The sequence below is a fragment of the Callospermophilus lateralis genome, chromosome 6 (assembly GCF_048772815.1).
Source record: "Callospermophilus lateralis isolate mCalLat2 chromosome 6, mCalLat2.hap1, whole genome shotgun sequence".
NCBI lineage: Eukaryota > Metazoa > Chordata > Mammalia > Rodentia > Sciuridae > Callospermophilus > Callospermophilus lateralis.
The window spans coordinates 36612066-36627431 of record NC_135310.1 but is presented as its reverse complement, the minus strand read 5'-3'; the positions used below and the strand labels follow the sequence as shown (position 1 = coordinate 36627431).

Below are 15366 nucleotides of genomic sequence, written 5' to 3'. Positions count from 1 at the left end.
AAAAGAAGAGAAAAAGAACAAATAGTTTATTAAAGTGCACAAAACTAAGGGATAGCCAGGATATGTTGTCTACACAATTATCCAACAAGGGCTTAGACCCACATAAACCAGCAGTTCAGAAACAAAATACTCAAGGATTGATCTAGTAGCTTTTGGAGTTAAAGCTAAGAATAGTCTTAATGTTGTTTTAAACACAATAACAATATAATTCAGTTTTTTGAGCATGAGTTCAAAACCTAGTTCTAAAACCTAGTTTAAAAATAATAATTTACTTCCATTTGAGCACATTTGATTCAATGCTGAGGGTTGGGTCTCGGTGGTCCAGTGTCAGCCAGAGAGCTGATCATTCAGTCTAGCATACAGACAGCCTTGAACCTTAAGCAGTTTCGCTTTTTCCTCAGGATCACAATGACAGAAAGTGGAACAATACATGCTCAATCAGATAATAACTGACATAGTTTGAATAAGACTGCCAGCATCCTAGAGATAGAATAATTAGTTTTCTGTTTGTTATATGCCCTCTATGAAAAGAACATACTTGAAGTCTATAGATCACTGATAACCTTCAACTATTTTAGGGTTCAAACTTTTGAAATTGCCAATATTTGATCTTTTTCTTTAACCTAAAAAAACAGCAGTTTAATATGGTTCAACCTAATATATAGTGCAGGATAATCAACTATTCTTCAAAATGAAATCGAACCACAACTTGAAAGATTTAATTAAAGTGTAACATAGCCCTCCAGTCTCAGGGTTGTTCAACATCAAAATGTTCTTTAAACCACATTTATAGCTTCTCTGTTCAAGATGTGCAGAGAAAGACAGAAAAAGAAAGAAAACCAATTTTGTGTGATAAACCTGATTAAAAAACAGTTGGGGCTTGGATAGACTAGGTGACATTTTAAAGACACTTTCATTTTCCTTCTTCAATGACTGAAGTTCTATTCTATAAAGGTTAGCTTTTTGGCTAAAGCTAAAAAATGAAGCATTGAATTAAGTTCATCGAATTTTCTATCTTCAGTGCTAATTTTCAGCTTCATCCCAAAGCCAAAGACTTTAATACCCTCTCTGGCCTGCTTGAGTCTCAACTAAAATATCCACATTTGCCATCACACACTTTGCTTTGGCGGCCACTGCCTTGCTTTGTCACATGGATAAGATGAAATTGCTTAGTTAAACATACTACCATTCTAATTTCTCTCTCTCTCTCTCTCTCTCTCTCTCTCTCTCTCTCTCTCTCTCTGTGTGTGTGTGTGTGTGTGTGTGTGTGTGTGTGTGTTCACACATTAATTCGTTCTGTACAGTCGCAGATGCAGATGCCACTGTGAAAAATCTAGAACAAGAAGCTGATCGGCTGATAGATAAACTGAAACCCATCAAGGAACTTGAGGATAACCTGAAAAAAAACATCTCTGAGATCAAGGAACTGATAAATCAAGCCCGGAAACAAGCCAATTCTGTAAGCTCTCTTTATTTTCAGAACCAGTAGCTTATTTTGATTGTTAGTATCATTCCCCAAAGGGAGGTCTTCCCTCAGTTTACCCAATTGAATGATCTCTGACTCTTCCTTAACTTGAAGGTAAAAAGGATAGAAAAGGGAAGTTAAATAGTTTTCTACAAATGTCAAAAGACATTTCATGAGAATGATAATCACTTTTTAGAAATAGGGATTCTGGCATATTTTATTATATTTGAATTAATCAACTAAATAGCAACAACAAAGATCTTATTATTGACTGCTAACAAGACACTGATGAGAATGCCTTACTCTTGATAAGCAAAACAGCCAATCTGTGAGGTTGTGCCCTGCATGAAGGAAATGAGGTCATGCAGAGAAATAGCAGAAAGGAACCATGGTTTATATACAATGTATTATTTCATCTGAGTACAAGCAATGATAAAAGTTATTTTTTATTAAAATATATGTATTTTTTATTTCAAAGAAAGTTTAGGAAATGTCTTAAAATTTTGCTCTATATTTATCCAATGTGAAGACTATTAAGATAGAAGCACAACTTTCTAGAAAGTCTCATGCTAATGAACCAGGATATTAAGTACCAATGTGAAACTTCATGTACCTAATGATTTTAGAAATAATAATTTTTAAAAAGACAGATTTTATGTTATCAGGCTTCAACTTAAACCTTTTTAGATTCATAAGTCTTTCATCTCAAAAACCATTTTTGAACAGCTTCAGAGCTAGGATGATCAGAAAAGAATTTTATTAATTCATCAATTTATATAATTTTTAGTAGTGTCCAAGAATATAATACTTGAATGACAGTATTCCTTTTCCCCTTTATACATGACTAATAATTCTAAACAAGGTCACAGCAATAAGTTCAAGGTGAACTTTGAAAAGGAACTCATGACTGACTGTAAAAAAAAAAAAAAACTAAGAAAAAGACAAATGAAGATGTTGTTACGTAAGATGAGAGTAAAGGAGGCAGTGATAGGATCTGAGAAGTCATATATTCAACTAATAAGAAAACCAGTGTGGTCAGCAGATGATCATTATGTACGTAAACTATGAGGTTACAAGATAACTAGATTTTGCAGAATTTAGAGTTTTGTCTAAGATTTAACCAAAGCAGAAAAAGCATCTCTTATGTTCAGTGCCACTTGCTGTGAGATATACCAAGATGAGAGGGGCAGGTCTTGCACTCTCAAAGTTTATAATGTAGAAGAAGAAATTTGACATGAATGCAAGCAACCTTAAGATGATGGAAAATGTTGGGCCATGTACATGAGCCATGCATGGGAAGAGCTTTCACAATTCTAAAGAGAATGGGTCACTTCTGGGAGAGTCAAAAGATTTCCCAAAGGGAAGGATTTCAGCCTTGCTTTGAAGTGGGATAGTGCTAGGTGGTGGGAGGGCAGGAACACATGGGAAACTAGGGAATGGTTTGAGCCAAGACAGAGAGAGAAGCAAGTTTCAGGACCACTCCATGAAAAAAGCATTCTACTTGGTCAAGAGATAGTGCATAATTGGTAAACTGAACATTAAACTGGAAAGGTCAGTGGAAGCCAGGTCTTATGAATCTTTAAATGATAAATAAAGCAGTGTCTATAATTTGGTAACAAGTGTACTCGGGATAACTCTCATTGGATAAACTGAACGTTTTTGAGCACAACAAAGAAATAGTTTATGAGACAGATGAGAAAAACTAGAAAGAAGGACCCACGTATAGCAAGAGCAACAGGAAGAACTTGTTGTATCACTTCTATATGTGTTTTGCAATGTTATCTTACAGAAAAAGATAATAGTAAATATGTGCCTGTGGATCACACATTTAGCCATTTTCTGATTTTGTCACCAAGTGAATAAATTTGAATATTTTTATTATTTTTTCATTCTAAGAAACTTAAAAATATGCCCATAGATTTATCAGTCATGAATAATTTGCCTCTTCTCCCCACAAAATCAAAATTATCACATGTGAGTATATAAACTGTGCCAAAGAAGTGAAATAAAGGTACAAAGCAATGCTAGAATAAGTAAACATTGTCCATGTCTTTCAAGAAAGTTTTTTTTTTCACTTTTGCAAGTGGAAGTTACAGCAAAATGCCTAACTTTTTGTGAGATATTAGAAAAATGCAAGTATCAAATGTATTTCAAATGACTTGTATATGAACTAAAGATTATATTTTCTGATTTGTAAATGTTTGCAACTTGGCATGGGTGTCTGGATTTGACCCTAACACATATTTGATCTTGAAATTAAGAAAGACTTTTCTTAATTAAGATATTAAAGACATTTTTAAAGCAGCTCTGTTTTAATTTGTTGAATTTAATATAGAGCAGATGATACTCTTTTTAAATGAATGCCCTAGTTACTAGATGAAAAATGCAATGAAAATTCAATAGATATAATAATGGGATAGTCAATAATGTTTAATTGAGTTCATAATGATTAACTGGTAAAGAATGCTATATCAAAAATGCCCAGAAATATCTAACACTTAGCGATTTTTTTCAGAAGTGTTACTAAGGAAACACATTAGAAATACAACAGCCCATAGAGCCAAACATCCTAACACAATGATCATATTTCAAAAATCTCTCCCCTTTTTTCTGAGGTTCCTTCTAAATAAATGTATAGATATTGTACTTTGATTCTCTAGTTTTAAGTTAGATAAAACACATACATATACTTAAAAATCAAAATACAAAGTATTTGCAAGGAGAAATTTGTAGTTATGGACCGGTTGCCTAAATTTTTCAGTTACTGAGGTATATTCTAAAACAGAAACCAAAACAGAAAATCCAGAGGTATTTTCTATGTGAATGTTTAATTTTATGAATGTTGAACCATAGATCAGTGTAGAAGATTAATTGCTGGCATTTTGGGTATGGCAATGCCATTTTGTTCAGAGAACTATATTTTTAGATAAGTAAAGTATGCAGCACAGTAGATTAATTTAAAATCCTAATGACATTAAACACTTTTTTGTTTTAAAATGGCTATGCTCTTGACTTGAATTCTCAGATGGAGCTTCATCAGTTCAGTTAGGTGTCAGTACCGGTGTTCTGTCTTCTACATCTTGGGAAACTCCTTTTCAATTAACCAAACATGTAATCTCCTATTATTTCTACCAGGTATAAATAAGCAAAGCCTGAAATTCATCCTGTGGCCCAGTGGCCACGTATTCCACATATATTCAGTGTTTTCTTCCTTAAATGATAAATGAGGAGTATCATTCAATTGTGTTCTTTAAACAAAAATGACTTATGATTACACTAGTCATAATAGGGCCCTATAGCCAAGCCTATAATGTATTCATGAAGAAAGGGGAAAAAAACTATACACAGTTACTTTTTACTAATCTGTCCCTGCTGTGAATTTAGATATGATTTCCTGCCAGGCACAGCAGTTTCTTTTCACTTTTACTCCTAAATGGCAGTTAGACCTTGGTTTTCTTGTTCTTTTTAATCCTCTTATGGTATCACTGGTACTTAAAGTCTGCCTCAGATATTAAATTTGCTCAATACCTAGGTCTTCTCTTATGATGGTTCTGGTTCAGTTGCTACAAATTCCTAAAAACTTACTACATCCTACACCCTTTCCTGAACACTAAAAATATCTGAGGACTACATTTTCCCTGCCTGTTCTCTACAACATGGTCTTTCTCTTGTGTTGCTTTATCCTTCCAATCTCTAACTCTGCATAACTGCTATTCTATCATATAATTTGTTCTGCCCGCTTCCACTGCACATCTGCTCTATAGTATGGACATCCATAGTAAAAATCGTATTATTTCCTGGTTAGGGTTTTCTGTTATTCACTTTGATTCACCTACTCAACTCTATATGTAGAAGGGAAATTCCCATGTGAAGCAAAGAACTCACACTTCCTCACTGAAAACCACACTAACAAGAAGCAATCTGTCCAGGACACAGAGCAAACACCAGAGAGGGTCCCCTAGTCCCAAACTCCTCCTCTGGCAGCCTGCACCACATCCTGAGGGGAAGACAGGACAGGACAGTAGTTTAAGAAGTAGGCTTCACAGATCTTTCCAGTTCCAGCTACAGGCCATCACACACAGAGCTCTACGAGTTAATTTCTTCCTGGTAGGGGAAGAAACAGTGTCTGTTTCTTTTCAGAACACAGTTTTCTCTATGTGGACATGCAATTTGGTCAGCAGATCAGATGAGGCAACAATATCATACAATTAGAGGTGACTTATTTAATGTCTGTGGGAAAGCAACACACCTGCTCTACCCTACCCCAGATACTCTTTAATGGATATGAGTTTACCTGTTTGTCAAAACCAAAAATCCCTCCTTAGTGTTCCCTTTTAAAACAAGACAATTTTGCATCCAGCACCTCCTGGGTGCAGTCTTCTCTACCCTTTGTGAGGGGTCCCAGGGCTCCCTACCCTCAGACCTTAATCAAATTCTTGTAGACCCATGGAGACTGGCTTGGTGGCTGAGGCTATTTTGTTTGTAATCTGCACCAGCCTTCCAGGAGGGTGACCACAGTGCTAGTTGGTTTTGCTGTGAGTGTGAAAACTAAATGTGTAGCATGAAATGCCAGACGAAAAGAGAAAACAGAAATTCACTACCAATGAGGGCCCAGAGGCTCCCCGAGGCTGGGCATTGGAACCAGTGGCAAAAGAGGTTGTGTTCCTTGCCCTTTCTCTGCCTCCTCCTATGAGCACCATCAATCAGCCAAGTTGCATCTTCTCAGACCAAGCAACTACATGGCTGTCCTAAAAGCACTCCTTCAATGGTGATTTTGTACCTGACTCAAAGGAAATGAAGTCAAATAATCAGGTAGTGTTATTTGTGATTGAAGAAAGGCTCCCTGAATGTAGATAAAAATTGGTACAAACAGTGTCATTCTATTCACATAGGAATTCCTTTCTTAGAAATTCATAGTAATTTTTAAGGTACTTTTCAAAAGAAAAAGGAGCTGTTAAATACATTAGTACTGATAGCCTTTAGAAATTATTTCCATCTCATTTCCTGGCATTTTTTAATAAAAAAGTATAATTTATTCTGAAATGTATGTTCTGAGAGGAATGATTAATATCCTTCTTATTATTATAACATCTAGAACAAAATTTATTTGGCCTCTTTCAACTGTAAGAGCATGGGAGGTAATTTCTTCTTGAAATCTAAGAAAAAAATAGCTCTCTACTTTAAATGATACCCAAATTGCTGAAACCTGAATTGTAAAATTTTATTAAGCAACCTTAATGAAGCTCATTCCCATTAGCTCCTCGTAAAACCCCCTTTTGAAAATGTCCCTATATTCATAAAGGAGACAGATATGAAGAGAAGAATTTGTTAGTTGCAGCTTCAAAAACTAGTAGCATGCTAACAAGCCAAGGTGCTGGGAACAGCTCATTGTCAAAGTCGAGTGGGGAGCTGCTCTTCTGTGCCCTCACTAGGAAGCATGATGGTGTCTGCATATGGGCACTTAATCACACTATCTGATGATTGAAAAACAGCTTCAAAGAAAAAGTGATGATGGGTTTGTGGTTGTTTGGGAGCTACTTCAAACTTCCTGAGAGATTTAGTCTAAGGTCTTTGTACCTTATTTTTCTTGAAGATCAAAGTATCTGTGTCTTCCGGAGGTGACTGCATTCGAACATACAAGCCGGAAATCAAGAAAGGAAGCTACAACAATATTATTGTCAACGTCAAGACAGCCGTTGCTGACAACCTCCTTTTTTATCTTGGAAGTGCCAAATTTGTAAGTCTAATATTCAGCTTTTTTTAGTCTACTGTGTACATGTAATGTCAGAGGGTAATCCTGGTGTTAGGGGAAAATCACAGAATTTGTAACATGGTCCCAACAGTGTCTAAGGTAGCCAGCCTTTCAGGTTTGAAAACTTCAGAATCTCACCACACGAAGTTCTGAAGTGTCACGTGAAGTTAGAAAGCAAATAAGTAGAGAATTCTTTACAATATTTAGGCATATTTGCTTTCATCTATTAGTATGCCAGCATTTACTTTGAATTATGTTTTCAGATCTAGCTATTTAAGAAGAGCTAGTAGATATAAAGCTTTTTTTTTTTTTTTTACTCTTTTCAAACTGGGAAATTACAAGTAAAGTTCATATTAATAAAATTAAAATAGCAAATTGTGTCCTAATTTCTTACCAATGAAAATCTTCTAACTCATGTGGACTTTATGACTCAAACTGAAATGGCATAAGTTGAATCTACAAAAACTTACACATAGAGTTCTAATGTTTTTCATTTGAACCACTTGATTTTACATATGTGGGATCTTCCAAAACTCTAGCATACCAGTTTTGAAATAAGTTAATATTTGCCATTTCAGATGAGGAACTTTGGATCACTTTGGGTAAATAAAAAAAAAAATCATAGCTGCCCCTCAAAAATGTCAGTGTCATTGGTGAAAACAATAATGAATTCTGAATCCAATTATTTTACATATCTCTATATGACACCTGTGAAAAAGTACTCTGAGGTCCTCCTCTTTCAAAGGGCTTTACATCTAATAATCTACTGTTGGTTTTTTTTGTTGTTTTTTTTTTGTATTTCTCCAAACAAGATTGACTTTCTGGCTATAGAAATGCGTAAAGGCAAAGTAAGTTTCCTCTGGGATGTTGGATCTGGAGTTGGGCGTGTGGAATATCCAGATTTGACTATTGATGACTCACATTGGTACCGTATTGAAGCATCAAGGTAACTACTCAATAAAGATTAAGATAACTCAGTAACAGAATTTTGAAGTAGCTTTCCAGTTTCAGAGAAAACTCCTATTTCCATTTAAATACGGTAGCTGTGTATGATTGTATATACATATTATGAATTTTACATATTACATGTATATGCATAAATGTGGGTATACATATATTCGTATACCAGTTAAGAATGCCACACCTTCAAGGTACCAACCAGAGTGACCAATCTGTTTCTGAACTTTTCATTTGTTATCTGGTAGAAATTTGGGGATTTAGCCATTTGAAGGCATTTTATTTTGCTTGAGGGGGAAAATAAATTACTGACATTCTTGTTAAACAAAGGCCAGAGCCTAAGAATTCCATTATTGCTTATCTTTTTGTGTACATAACTCCTCTTCTCGCCTAGGTAGCAAAAATGTCTTAAGGCAGATGCAAAAAAAAAAAAAAAAACAAGAAACTGTGAAACTGTCAGCATCCACATGTATTATGTCAATCCTTTCTTCTGAGAATGCAAAGTCATAGGAAATTGAATCAGTAATTCTATTTCTGAAGCTTTAATCCAATTATCAACATTGAGCAGCACGTGGATTACTTAAACAACCATTCCTGTCTCCAGAACTTGCCCCCTGTTTTCTCTTCTTTTCCCAATTCTTAATTCCCTATTAAGCCCAAAGCATCTAACAGTTGAGTGGTATGGCTAAGGACCTAGAACTATAGATGAAGTTCTTCAAACAGGTGCAGAACACTTGAACTAGCACTCAATATAGATAAGGGGTACATAGGTACATATAGTTTCATTCTGTTTATACATGCTTATTTTTTCTAAAATAAAGTTTGAAAGAAAATTTTATGGAAAGCAATAGTTTTAGTTCAGCAAAGGTGTGTGTGTGTGTGTGAGAGAGAGAGAGAGAGATATTAAAAAACAGAATGTGCTAACATATATGGTAGTAATGGAGGGGTTAAATATTTTACCAGTTTTTTGGACATTTATTCTCACAAAATATACTTTTATCAGAAGAGATTCATTCTGTTAAAGAGGAACTTTAATTGATAAATTCACTCTTTTGTTCCCATGTATTTCATTTAAAGCTGGCCCTTAAAGATAAAAAGATTACCAAAATGAGACAGCAGGGAGAGAAATATGACACTGAAGTTGTGTTATGACTGCTTGTCTCAGAAGAGAGACCAGATTTTCATATTTAACAATGCATGGAAATCAATCACTTGAAGAAGTAAATGAAATAAAATGCTAATAGCTTTCAAAATTCTGTTAATTGAATTTAAGAGAACTCCCATATAATTTGTATACACAACTCTGAAGACTAGATGTTATACTATATACATTAAGATGGTGCAGCAAACTAAAAGACAATTTGAGGAAGACTACCTCAGCAAATTTGTACTCAAAATATTATAAGGAATTTTAGGAAAAAAAATATGCATCTTATACTGCAGAAGGGTGGCTCATCTGGGTTTCACTTGCCAAATTAAATTAGACAAAATGCTAAATGAATTAATATAAATTTGTTGAATGCATAGAAAAGACCAATTATGTAAAACAATAGAAAAAAAAGTTTCCACTTGACTCATAGCAATTTCATAAACTAATGGATGCTGTGTCATTTTATATCAGTGGGCACACAGAATCAGGATAAGTTGCTCTCTAGTCCTGGTTCAATCTGACTGTAAATATCCAGCAAAGATCAGACTCTGGGTGTTAATTTGAGATTTAATGAGTTTGGAATATTTGTAGCTAGACATCTACTTTTATCTGAAAATTTTCCACAAGAGTGCTCTATACTTTATGTTATTGAAATCTGAAGTTGACAGAGATATGATATATATTTTATTTTCTATATTTCCTTCCCCTTTATTTTAACACTTACCCTTAAAGAACGGGAAGAAATGGATCTATTTCTGTGAGAGCCCTGGATGGACCCAAAGCCAGCATTGTGCCCAGCACCTACCACTCAGTATCCCCTCCAGGATATACCATTCTAGATGTGGATGCAAATGCAATGCTGTTTGTTGGTGGCTTGACTGGGAAATTAAAGGTAATGTGCTCTTGCCCACTCTCTTTATTTCATCTTTAGAGACAACTCTTGCCTGGTTTCTTTGGAAGAAGCATGAAGAAGCTCTGCAAAAACTTGTGACTTTATACTTGACTTAAAAAAAAAAAAAAGAACACAAATTTATTTTGAGTAAAAGTTTCTTCTTTGAATCATGAAAACTCAATCTGGAAACATTGTATTTATAACCCATGTGCATTTACCTAAATAATTGTTTTGCCCTTATCAGTGGCATTAGTTTTTTGGGTTTTTTCCTTGTTTTAGTTGCCTCAAGAGCAAAGTATTTTTTAAAAATATACATCATTTTCTGAACCAATTTGTAATTTATAGACATGAAGTGCTATAAAGTTCATATTCACATCTAATTAAAAGATTCATGAATACCTTGGGAAATATCAAAGGAGCTATAAGCTTTCAAATCATGATCTGGTTTTAAAAGTTTTCGAGTTGCTCTTCTCATTCTCAGAGTAATGCACTTAATATTCATAATTGCTTCATGACAGGTCCTCATGCATTTCAAATTGCAAAGTGCCTGCATTTTAAAGAAGCTTATGTTGATTAAATGGAATTAGGTGTTGAAAAACAACCTGTGGGTGATATTCAAGAGTACAACCAAATATAATGGCTAATCCTGGACTCGTCATAATCACCCTGGGATGAGATTAGTCAGAAAATGTGAAAAGTCAGGGTGACCCCAAATTTATGAGAACTCAACCTGCATAGAGAGCAAGGATGCTTTGTTTGCTTTGTGTATGAGATGTGACTATAAAACATGGGAATTGATTCCACAACTACAGACTAAAATCATCCTCATTTCCTAGAACAACATATAAATATATGTGGCACATAATAACATATAGTCATATTGCCAAGTCTCTCTGCTTCCTAGAAAGATAAATATAGGTGTAGCACACAGTGGTACAAAAGCCATGAATTTTGAAATCAAATCCAGGTTGGAATCCCTCCTCAACCACTTACTAAAATATGACCTCAGGCAAGTCATTTAACCCCTTGAGCTTCAATTTTCTCAACTAGAAAAGGGTGATAAAAATATCCATTTTGCTTTTTTATTGTAGTAAACAATGATGTGCTTTTATAACACTTTTTAAACAGTATGTACTAAGTAATATTCTAAGTAATTTATATGAATTAACTCATTTAATCGTCACAAACATTCCAAAAATTATGTCTTAGTCTGTCTGTATGGGCTGCTATAACAAAATTACCATAAAATTACTGCTATAACAAAATTACCATTGGATAGCTAATAAGCAGAAAATTACTGAATGCTAAGCTCAAAATGCCAACAGATTTGATGTCTAATGGGTGCCTGTTACACGTGGAAGGAACATTCTTGCTGTGTCTTCGTAGTAGAAGGGGGGTGGGGTGTGTTCCCTTATACCTGTTTTATAAGGACACTAATCCCATTCATGGAGGCACCACCCTTAGGATCTGATCATCTTCGAAGTCCCTCACCTCCTAATGTGAATCAGGATTTCAACACAAGAACTGGGCAGTGAGGTAGGGAGGATATAGATGTTAAGCCATAGCAGGTAGATATTTATATCCTCATTTTATAATTAAGGAGTCTAAGAGAGAAGTGACTATCCTGATCAAGGTCATAGTACTTAGTGGCAGAGCTGGCATTTGAATACAGGTTAACAAGCACAGGAGTCTCTCTCTTAATCACCATGCTCTACTGCTAAGATGAGTAGGGAGAACATGAGTACCAAACAGGTGACCAGTCCCCAAGTCAAGGTAGTCACATCTTAAATAAAGTCTTACTATGCAGTTGTCACTGGCACAAAGCAACTTTTTGTCAGTCTCAGGGAAAAAAAAAAAAAAAAGTAGACAAATGAAATCTATAGAAAATCTTAAGAAACCATTTTGGCCAAGAGTTTCAAGACTCCTGTCACATGAGAATATGAGTCAAAGCTACAAAAAAAAAGTAACTAAATGAACTTGATGATGAAAATTCAAATGAGCAGGAAAATTTATCAAGTATAGCTTTTTAGGATGCAAGGAGACACAAAAAGAATCCACAAGTAGGATAATCAACCTCTGGAAAATGTTCTGAGGGAGTATTCCAAGGACCATTCTGACTTGTAATATCAGGGGCTCTGATCAACATTCTTTCCACACAGGCATGTTTATAGGAAGATATTCATGTGATGGGTTTAAATAAAGATATAACTAAAAAATTTTAACCATTCATTGACCATCTTTTTACATTCATTCTAAAACCCAAACATATCAATCTACCCTTATTTCCAGATAATTCAAGTAATGTGGATTAGCTTTAGCAGAGTTTCTAAAGTTGTAAGCACCCAAATTTAGAATTTGTCTGTAATACATCAAGGTTGAAACAAACGTTAAGTTGTTTAAACTACATCAAGGATCTCTAAAGTGAACTGGGTCACTTTCCTCCTTTGCAGTAGTGGTATGTATGAAGCATATGGCGTTTCCCTGTGAGAACAACATCAAGATTGGCATTCAGCAGATTTTTATTGAGCCCTTTTAGACCCTGAGGCCTGTGCTAGAAATACCAGCAAGCATAACTTGTATGGTCCTTTTCATACAAATTTGCTTCTTTTTCTTCATTCTCTTGAACTGGAGACCTACCTGGTTATGAATAGAAATAAAAAGTGAAAGGCAGCCCTATCATAAAATGATAAGGATATATACGTTCTTTTTTTCCCTTCTCCCTGTGTTATCAATCTTTATCATGCTCTCAAGAGAGAAATATTCTTAGTGTATGTGTGGTCGAGATTTGCCTAAAGAAAATCATCCAAACAAGTATCCTATGCCAGACACTGAGCTTGGTACCATAAAGAAATCATCTAATTGAATTCCCACAATAAACCCATGTTGTAGACCAAAAAATAAAAATGTGGAGAACTTCAGCAGAAACTAGAAATTGTTTATAGACTTCTGTCAATATCTGTGGGTTCCCCAATCTAAAATCCAACCAACCAAGGATCAATAATATTCAGAAAATAAAGTTGCATCTGTACTAAACATGTCCAGATTCAGATTTATTATTATTATTATTCTCTAAACTATGCAGTTTAACAACTATTTCCATAGTGTTTATGTCATATTAGGTTTTATAAGCAATCTAGAAATGATTTAAAATATATGGGAGGATGCGTTCAGTTTATATGCAACTACTACCCCATTTTGTACAAGGGACTTGAGCCTCTAAGAATTATGGTATCCACGGGAGTCTTGGAACCAGCCATCGTGAATACCAAGGGACAATTGCATTCATTAATGGGGATAAAGTGGTACAACAAAAAATAACCAGCATCTATTGATGAAATATTTGAGCTTTCATCACCCCTTTATTGTGAGCCGTCTTGGAGTAACTTTGGTAATATAATGTTGTTAAAAGAAGAGTAGATGTGAAATTAAGAATATCAGAAAAAAATAGATGATAACTAGTCTAGCTTCTACTGTTAGTAATTCTTGCAGACACTGGTAGATTATTTGTGAAATTCTTAATTCTAACAAGTACAATACCTTTCTCTGTAGAAGGCCGATGCTGTGCGTGTGATTACATTCACTGGCTGTATGGGAGAAACACACTTTGATGGTAAACCTATAGGTTTGTGGAATTTCCGAGAAAAAGAAGGTGACTGCAAAGGATGTACTGTCAGGTTAGTTGAGAACTCCCCTGAGAATGGTTCTGTGTGTCATGGAAGTTTTTATTTTAAAGTGTAAAATTCTATTTTCACATAGATAATATGGAGCTGTTTTGAAATGATTATACACAGAGGTGGATTTACCATAAAGCTAATGTAACTTCTAGTTTTTGCTTCTGATTTATACAGGTATTTTTAAGGTCCTGGGAGGTACCCTAGCAGTACGTTTGCATGACATTTTTGTAAAATTTGCAAAGGCAAGATATTTCCACCAAAGTCAATTAAGACTACTGTCTTTTTCTACCTCAGTGTCCTTTCATGTCCATGGGTTTTGCTTATCTATGATTTTTCTGTAGCCAGACTATTATTTCATAAAAAAGTTCTTCCCAAACTTATTAAGCATAAATTTAGAAGCCTAGCCCAGGTTTTATCAAATTGACACATCAGTTCCTATGAATGCTTTCAGTGGAAACCACAGAACTTCAAGATTCTGCTTATAGGAGACGAATCTGGTGTCTAGACAGACCAGAAGAAATTCTATGTTACAAATCATCCACTATAAGATAGAGGCTAGAATGAATAGAAGTTTGAAAATACAACAGTCTACAAAGAATGTAGGAAGAATAATTTTTTTTTTTTTTGTACTGGGGATTGACTCAGAGATACTTTACCACTGAGCCATATTCCTAATACTTTTTATTTTTTTTTTATTTTGAGACAGGGTTTTACTCACTTAATGAGGTCTCACTAAATTGCTGAGTCTGGTCTTGAACTTGCAATCTTCCTTCTCCAGCCTCTCAATTCACTAGGATTTCTCAGCATAAAAAATGGAGTCCCCTGGTTACACTATCATAAAATAATTTCATTATAATAAGTTAAAGCTATAAAACACAAATTAAATATCTGGAAGATTTAATGTGATATATATAGCAATTCAAAAATGCTAAGGAGTTTGTGTTTTTTACTTCTAATTTAAAGGGCACATGCATACTTTCAAAACCCAAGTCACTCATTAAAATGGCAGAATACACTGTACATTTTCTTCTCAGCATTTTTAGAGTTGCATAGAAGAAAGTAGCTCCAAAGTAATTCCTTGTGAAAGTTTAAACTTCCAACTCTCTTTCTTTTTGGCATTTTGAATTTATCAACACAGCATGAGGATAGTTTGAAAGCATGACCTATTTAAAATATTTTTTCAATAATCTTCAATAAAATTTAATATGGAAGGTTATCTGTAAAATTCTTTTACTACAACAAAAGTGATGAGGTCTGTGTTAATGTTTTACTACTCACAAAGAAATGCCAACTATTTTCTATGTGTCTCTGGTAAATTTCTAAGTAGAATTTTTAGAAGCCTGTTACCAACAAAACATCTAAAGCACTTAATATCTATTAAGTAGTGCATATCAGATAGGACTATAACGCCACTAAGTATTAATTCTGCAAAGATATTGTACTACCAACCTATAATGTGTTATATTAATTGATATA

General features: G+C 34.6%; 1 protein-coding gene across 1 annotated transcript in view; it reads left to right on the top strand.

The window, feature by feature from the left end:
* Lama2 (laminin subunit alpha 2) overlaps nucleotides 1-15366 on the top strand; it is a 566319-nt gene that overhangs the window by 498938 nt on the left and 52015 nt on the right. Inside the window, exons 45-49 of the mRNA XM_076858266.2 lie at nucleotides 1305-1459; nucleotides 7059-7202; nucleotides 8030-8163; nucleotides 10057-10216; nucleotides 13766-13890. Coding sequence (XP_076714381.2) covers nucleotides 1305-1459; nucleotides 7059-7202; nucleotides 8030-8163; nucleotides 10057-10216; nucleotides 13766-13890 — 718 coding nt within the window. The remainder of the gene's footprint in view (nucleotides 1-1304; nucleotides 1460-7058; nucleotides 7203-8029; nucleotides 8164-10056; nucleotides 10217-13765; nucleotides 13891-15366) is intronic.